Genomic DNA, 8,623 nt, shown 5'->3' with positions numbered 1-8,623 from the left:
ATTGGAATTTAAAAAATTTAGTATGAATTGATTTTTGAGAAAATAAAAAAAGCCTAAGCTAAATATGGTACATTTTACAATAGTTAATTAGAATAAGTATTTAAATATAACACCTTTAGTTATTTTAAAATTTATAATTCTTTATATATATATATATATATATAATTTGAATTTAGTTAAATATGGATAAAATTTTGAACTGACAATTAATAATAATAGATTTTTTTAAAAAAACTATTAAAACATCATATAAGATTATAAGAAGGGATAATTTTATTCACCCAACAGAACATAACTTGACAGTAAATTCAAAATCTAATTCTTATAATATAAAAGTTGTCAGAAATCAATGACTTTGATTTTTCGTATTGAATATACATAATATACAACCCAGAATTATACATTCATTCTCGAATAAAATATTTATAACCATATATAATATGATATAAAATTTAAATGATATGTCACACTTATATTTACAGTTTTTTTTTTTAATTTTTAATTTTTGAACTTTATATATACAGTGTTGCTTATCTGTCCTTCTTCTTTTTTGGTCAAAACTTTCCTTTTTCACACTGTTTTGGATTGGAGTTTGGAGACACGAAAATTGAAAATGGGTCCACCTTTCTAACCCAAAAGGGTCCACGATCCCAATTTTTTCATTAAATAAATGCAATTTATTCTGGAATTTAAGGATTGTTTTTTTAAAAAATATCACTCTCCAAAAGCATTAGGGATTGGACCGAACTCATACGGCTCAAAACCAAATAAACCTGAATCTTGGTTACAGTGACCGGATAGAACATGCAGAACCTGACTGCTCATGTTTTATTTTTCGTTTCCGAAATATATATTAATTTTTATGAAATCGTATATATATATATTTTTTATATTATTAATTAGTATGGAATCAAATATTTTTTAAAAAAGTATAATCGATTTTACAGAACAAAAAAACCTGCAATATAACGTCAATTATTTTTACAAATGCACACTCAGAAATCAAGTAACCAGCATCACAAAATATTAAAACAATATTCCTAAAAATCACCTCAATATGTTCATAATCACACTTATCAAACCACTGAATTAATCGGTGGTTACACTAATCAATTCAACAATAATGCATTCAATTATATATTATACATGTCTTATGCTCCGGGGCATAAAAATCGAGCCTCAATTATAACAATACTATTCCGCAAATCAAAAGAAAATCGTTTAATATTATATATATATATATATATATATATATATATATATATATATATATATATATATATATGTGTGTGTGTGTGTGTATGTATATATAGAAAGCAATGGCCAAGAAGAGAACATGAGTTCACTCATTTTCATGAATTTGGAATGATCCCATGCACACAAAGCCTGGAATCTCTTGAGAAGTCCTTTCTGTCTCTTTCCTTCACCTTTCTCTCCTTTTAAGCTCCTCTCCTATTATTTTTCCTCGTTCAAAAACAGGGGACGTACACAAACAGCAGATCAATTTACATATAGAATATTTAATTCTTCTTTATTAATTATTTATTCAGAGAAAAAAATACATGTCATCTGCTTCCAAGTGTCTGTTCCCTTCGTCCCCCATCCACCGCCGTCTTCCTCCGGCGGCGCCCTTCCATACGACACTCACCGCCTCCGGTATGTTAATTACTACGAGAGTTTGTTTTTCTCTTTATCTTTTATATTCCATGATAAACTTAATCTTTTCAAAATTTAAATTTTGATGCTTCAAGTTTACAGTTGATTCTTAATTGCAGGAGTTTTTACCAATTGGAAACCAATTACGCCCAGTTCATATCTCCAATGCAACGCGATTTCCGGGAAAAGAACTGGAGGTAACAGACAGATGTACTGTCTGTATATATCTATTTATACATTAATCTTTTGTGTGTGTGTTATTATTTTGGTGACATCTATCTGGTATATATTTATGCTAAAAATGCAGAACATATAGATGTGATTCAGAATGGTGTGGCGGGAATAAAGTGGCAAGATATCGTGGACGATGACACAGAAAAAGATACACACGAGGTGACCATTAAATATCAAGAATTTCATTTTATTTTCTTTGTCGCCAAAATTACACCGATTCTGTCACTTTATACAACATTCAATAGATTTTCCTGTCAAATCCCATGATCTTGTTTTCCTTTTTCTTGCCCTGTAACAAAATCTAAAAGGAGACAGAATCCGACAAGATAAGGGACTTGGTGGAGACGATCAGAACAATGCTAGCCTCCATGGACGACGGAGAAATAAGCATATCCGCATACGACACCGCGTGGGTGGCGATGGTGACGGATGTTGGCGGCGGCGGGCGGCCTCAGTTCCCTTCGAGTTTGGAGTGGATAGCGAACAATCAGCTCTCCGATGGGTCGTGGGGTGACGCCACCGCCTTCTCCGCCCACGACCGGATAATCAACACATTAGCATGTGTGGTTGCATTGAGATCATGGAACATGCACCCTGACAAAAGCGATAAAGGTTTATACACAATATTTATCCCATATGATTACTTAATTAAATTTATATTACAATGTGTCAAATCATTATGTCAAATTAAACCTAATTTTATGACAGTTAATCTAAACCATTTTCTAAGCTGTCCCTTTTTGAAACATCAAAAAAGGTAGAAGTAATTGAACACACAAAATTAGATAACGCATCCCCACATCTTATCTTGATTATTAAAAAAATGATATATTTTATTTTTTAGCATTAAAATAAATATTTGGAAATTAGTAATGTTTTTTGGCGCAGGGATTTGTTATATACAAGAGAATATAGCAAAACTCGGAGATGAAGATGAGGAACACATGCCAATTGGGTTCGAAGTGGCGCTGCCATCACTTGTCGAAATTGCAAAAAAGTTGGGCATCGATATTCCTGATGATTCTCCAGGCATGCAAGAGATTTATGCCAGCAGAGATCTGAAGCTGACAAGGTATAATAATTGCAATATCTATTTCGAAAAGGGGAACAAATTCAAAATACAAGTGAAAAAGAGACTAAAAGTACGAAATAAATCAAATAATTGCATTAATAACTAGGTTTGACCAGTTAAAAAAAAAAAATCAAAATTCAACACAAACCAACTTACATGATAATTTCCCCCTTCATGTATATGTGTTTGATTAAAATGGATATGGAAAATACGGTTTGATTTGTTTAATTTTGTAATACGTGTGTGTAATAATTGTGTTGTAGGATACCAAGGGACATACTACACAAAGTGGCCACGACATTGCTTCACAGCTTGGAAGGCATGGATGGGCTTGATTGGGATAAGCTTTTAAAATTACAGTGTGCAGATGGCTCTTTTCTTTTCTCTCCATCCTCCACCGCTTTTGCACTGCACCAGACTAAAGATCTCAAGTGCCTCAAATACCTAAATAACCAAGTTCAAAAATTCAATGGTGGAGGTATAATATATATATATATATATATATATATATTCTTAATCCAATTATAGGGTTGGTGACCATTTTTGAATGATGTTACATTTGCTTTAGTTCCGAATGTCTATCCGGTGGACTTGTTCGAGCACCTTTGGGCGGTGGACCGTTTGCGAAGGCTCGGGATTTCCCGGTATTTTCAGCCGGAGATTGAGGAATGTGTTGATTATGTTCATAGGTATGTTCATCAAGATTTACTTTTTTTTTATTGGTATTATAATTATATGAGATATAATTATGTATAATATTGTGAAACTTCCAGACACTGGACGGAGAAAGGGATTTGCTGGGCAAGAAACTCTGTGGTTCAGGACATCGATGACACAGCTATGGGATTTAGATTGCTAAGGTTGTACGGGTACGATGTTTCTTCAGGTATAAGTCTTCACTTATATATATTTTAAAAAAACGAATCTTGACTTATAAAATATTAATATAATAAATTGGAAAAGGACAAAACATGGGCACGCACACGGATTGTAACATGTTTAATTATATATATATATATATATATATATATATATATATATATATATATATGTCATACAAGTGATATCACCTTTATAAATGTGGGCAATGCATGCAGATGTGTTCGAACATTTTGAAGAAGGTGGGGAGTTCTTCTGCTTCGCGGGTCAGTCGACCCAAGCCGTGACAGGAATGTACAATTTGTACAGAGCTTCCCAAGTGACGTTCCCACAAGAAAACGTACTTGCAAGAGCTAGGACATTCTCATCCAACTTCTTGCAAGATAAAAGAGCCAACAATGAGCTACTCGATAAGTGGATTATCACCAAAGACCTCCCTGGCGAGGTACATATCTAATTTTTCTCCCCTAGTCAAGTTGGTTTATTTGTTGTAAAATTTCCCCCCCAAACTAATCATCTAATTTGCGGGACAAATTAATTAAAACACTTACATATTGGAAAGGTTGTAAAAATTTATGAGGGAAAGTATATCACTTGCCACGACTTATAAGCTTAGCTGCATTATTATGTCTGATAATGGGAACAGATATGCTGATTCAAACTTGTCGTCTCCCTTCTATTACCACAAGAAATTTACTGCTCAGGAATAGGGTTTTTTTGTTCAAACAATAAAGAAATTGTGTTCTTTAAAGATATAGTAAATTAGTTAGATACATAAAAAATGATTTTACAGGTTGGATATGCACTAGATGTTCCTTGGTACGCCAGCCTGCCTCGAGTGGAGACAAGGTTCTACTTGGAACAATACGGCGGTGAAGACGATGTTTGGATTGGCAAAACATTATACAGGTTAATTCATTTACTTTTCTCATAATTAGTATAATTACAAATATATATTCTATTCAATTAAAAGAAGATGGCTATTTACTTAAAAACGAACAGCTATTATATTTTTCGAAAGAAAAAAATAATAATAATAATAATGAAAGCGACCTGTTATTTTTTAACGTAGTTCTACACCCGTAATCTATTATTATTATATATATTGTTTTGTGTGTGTGTGTGTGTGTGTGTGTGTAATATGCTTATTTTTGAATGAGATTTCAAGAGTTAATATTCGTTCATTATTTTGTAGGATGTCAAAAGTTAACAATAACACATATCTTGAGTTGGGGAGATTAGACTACAACAATTGCCAAGCCTTGCATCAGCAAGAGTGGAAAAGCATTCAAAAGTATAAATTAAATTAAAATTTTATCAATTCTAATTAATTATTATCAAGCTCTCAATTTTGATTAATTTTATTAAAAAATATATAAAAAATGGTGTAGATGGTATAGAGATTGTAGCCTTGGAGAGTTTGGGCTGAGCGAGAGAAGCCTACTCTTATCATACTTTATAGCCGCCGCAAGTGTATTCGAACCTGAAAATTCCGAAGTGAGGCTGGCTTGGGCTAAAACAGCAATTTTGATGGAGACTATAGTGTCCCATTTTAATGGACAGCAACTTTCCGAGGACCAAAAATGCGCGTTTATCGACGAATTTGAGTACGCCTGTGACATCAAGTACGTCAATGGAGGAAGGTGAGCACCTCGTTAATTTCTTATTTGTGCGTGTGGATTCGAATGTGGCATCTCAAATGATCGAAAAGTTACTATACCTATTCTGATTTTTGAGAGGGTACAGGTACAAAACAAGAAACAGTTTAGTGGGGACTTTGCTCAGAACCTTAAACCAGCTCTCTTTGGACACCCTTTTGGCATGCGGCCGAGACATCCATCAACAATTATATCACGCGGTACGTCTTTTACCACCATCTTGGGATTCATAATTTTATGATTTTCACGTTGTTTGATGTAAAAGATAAGATTCACATCTTTTTTTTCGACTCGTCATGCTTGAAATTGGCCAATTTATGTTACCAGTTTTATAGGATTTCATTTTTTTTTTTTTTTGCATGATATATTATGACTTTATATAGATTTATTTATCATGAGATTCACATATATAATAAATTTGTCACTTTCAAAATATTAGTATAGAAACAAGTTAAAAACTTGTGTGAGACGGTCTCACGGGTCGTATTTTGCGAGACAGATCTCTGGGTCATCCATGAAAAAGTATTACTTTTTATGCTAAGAATATTACTTTTTATGTTAAATATCGGTAGGGTTGACCCGTCTCACAGATAAAAATTTGTGAGAATATCTTACAAGATACCTACTCATAGAACAAAACACAGACAACATATTAATACAGTCGATTATTTTTCTTCACCAAAATAACTTCTACAACGCATGCATAATACTAACTAGATAGTAATTTTGTCTATTTGCAGTGGCAAAAGTGGCTGAGGACATGGGACGAGGGAGGCTACACGGCGATAGGAGATGCCGAATTGCTGGTGCGCACGTTGAATCTCAACGGTGGTTGTGGAAGAAGAGGTGGCAACGGCTGGATATCGGAGGAGCTGTTAATGTCTCACCCTAAGTATAAAAACCTGTTGGAAATCACTAGCAGAGTCTGCCATCGACTTCGTATTTTCCAATCCCGAAAGGTTAGACGTGGTTCACTCTTCTTATATATTGGATCATAAAATGTACACATCGAATTTCCCCTAATTAGATCAATTTTACGAACAACTCGTGTTTTGCTTCGAATGATTTGTATGATCAGGCGCAGGATGCGAATGGGTGCGTGACAGATATGAGAGGCATCACGACCGATGAAATCGAGTCGGACATGCAAGAATTAGTGAAGTTAGTTTTGACCAAAACCTCGAAGGATTTGGACAGTGACACCAAGCAAAACTTTCTTGGCATCGCTAGGAGTTTTTATTATGCTGCTTATTGTAATTCAGGCACCATTAATTTTCACATTGCCAAAGTGCTCTTCGAAGGAGTTATGTGAATTTGTAAATGTACAAATCCTAATAATTTAATTGGCGGAAGTATATCTATAATTAAGATTCAAAAGATGAGAGAGACTCGAGTTTGAAAATTGAAAGATATATAGTAGTTGAGAAAACTTCAAAATTAATTCTAACAAATATTATGTTTGTTAGAGTGAAATAATTGTCTCTCGTGAAAGAACAATTGAATTGTGGTGTTTGTACTATTATACAGTTTAAAAAAATTTGATAGGTGCCGTTATCGGCGATTATAACTTTAGCCAAAATGACAAAACTCGATCTTACAAATAATGCAATTATTGGAGGGATATTAATTAGAATGAAATAATTATCTTTATTGGGGCTTAAACTGACAAAACGACAAGTTCTCGATCCTACAACATTATTACATTATATTTCAATACCTCGACGTATGAACAATAATTTGATCAAAAGAATGATCGTTGATTTAGATAGGGAGACAACTTTTGAAGGGTATCGTTTACTCTCCATCATCGAACCCACCCCACTTTTTCACGTGTACCTAAAGTTTTCTAGTTGCAACTTCTTTTATGCAAGTCATTTTCATTTTACTAACCCTTTAAAAGTGACCATTGATATCTATCATATTTGGAAAGTAAATGAATCCTTATTCATGCCATACCTTACGTAGGGACAGAAGGGAGAAGGAACATAGATTATAATTTAAAAAGATGATTTTTTTTAAAAAAAGTATAAATATTTATAATAAATTTAATTTTTTTTCCATTTTAAAAGATGGGTCATTTCTACCTTTTGGTCGTTTCATCCATGTTTCAACATTTTTTTAAATTTTTTTGAGGAAATATAATGATTTGATATAACATAACCCACTTGCTAGTGCCATATTACACCACAAAATGAAAAAGGCAAATTGTATGGTTGAATATTGGTAGGTAGCCTATTTTTATTTAGATTGAGTTGGATTATCTTCTTTTAAGCAGTGATCACCTCTATTATATTATCTTAAGAAATCATACAATCTTATGCATGAAATAATATATGTTCTAGGTTCAAGTATTTGTTTTTGTTTAAAAAAATTATAGATGACGATAATAATACAATTCAGATATCTTAAAATGCATATGGATCGACACCAATACGAACCATAATTTCTACATATCCATATATATATATATATATATATATATATAATAAAAATAAATAAACAAAAATATGACTTTATATATCGTGAAAATTGAAGGTCCACATGAATGCAAGTATACAAGGCGCAAGGGGTCTTAAAGTTTTGTTGTGTGTTGTGAAAGCGGCGAACATGAAATGTGTAATGGTACCCACATCAACACAATATATATAATTCCATCATGAACAATCAAACTCACTTTATGTGGTGGGAATTCCGAACTTATATTTTGTACATTATCACAATGAAAAGCAGCTGACCAAAATTTATTTATGATAAACTTGAAAATAATAATAATAATAATAACAACGCTCCTGCCACATATATTTATATGATTTTATATTTTGATTTAATCAACTTAATTAACCATTTTTATAAATCGATTAGAGATACGAAATAGTTTTTATAAAGACTTATTGTGCAGTCGTGTATGTGCATACTTGTGACCGGAACGTAATAAAAAAATGTCGGATTTTGTGAAAAGTCTAGAGTTAATATCATTATGTTTTCTCGTTCTAATATTTTTTCTCTATCGCATTTACAATCGATCACAAATACTAATGTTATCAAAGTTTGTTGAGTTGTTAAATGTCGCGACATCTCTTGTCACGCCCCGAAACTCGGGATTTGACACCGGCGTTGTTTAACA

The 8,623-nt window shown here is 32.7% G+C and overlaps 1 protein-coding gene across 1 annotated transcript; it reads left to right on the top strand.

Moving 5' to 3' along the window:
• Window positions 1-1,495: 1,495 nt before the first annotated feature.
• On the top strand, window positions 1,496-6,856 carry LOC140804064 (ent-copalyl diphosphate synthase 1-like). The gene is made up of 15 exons (XM_073159945.1): window positions 1,496-1,656; window positions 1,776-1,853; window positions 1,964-2,049; window positions 2,199-2,502; window positions 2,779-2,962; window positions 3,226-3,440; window positions 3,531-3,651; window positions 3,736-3,848; window positions 4,060-4,286; window positions 4,635-4,750; window positions 5,037-5,135; window positions 5,233-5,484; window positions 5,588-5,699; window positions 6,240-6,458; window positions 6,578-6,856. Exons 1-15 carry the CDS (start codon window positions 1,563-1,565, stop codon window positions 6,809-6,811), a joined length of 2,454 nt encoding a protein of 817 aa, XP_073016046.1. The 5' UTR covers window positions 1,496-1,562; the 3' UTR covers window positions 6,812-6,856.
• Window positions 6,857-8,623: the final 1,767 nt, after the last annotated feature.

The sequence above is a fragment of the Primulina eburnea genome, chromosome 10 (genome assembly GCF_022965805.1).
Source record: "Primulina eburnea isolate SZY01 chromosome 10, ASM2296580v1, whole genome shotgun sequence".
Lineage (NCBI taxonomy): Eukaryota > Viridiplantae > Streptophyta > Magnoliopsida > Lamiales > Gesneriaceae > Primulina > Primulina eburnea.
This window is presented reverse-complemented; position numbering and strand designations above follow the sequence as displayed.

Excerpts from the sequence above, each read along its gene's own strand:
- LOC140804064 (XM_073159945.1), top strand. The coding sequence starts at position 1,563 with ATGTCATCTGCTTCCAAGTGTCTGTTCCCTTCGTCCCCCATCCACCGC. Across the intron at positions 2,963-3,225 it reads AGAGATCTGAAGCTGACAAG|GATACCAAGGGACATACTAC; the intron begins GTATAATAATTG and ends ATTGTGTTGTAG. Across the intron at positions 4,751-5,036 it reads ATTGGCAAAACATTATACAG|GATGTCAAAAGTTAACAATA; the intron begins GTTAATTCATTT and ends ATTATTTTGTAG.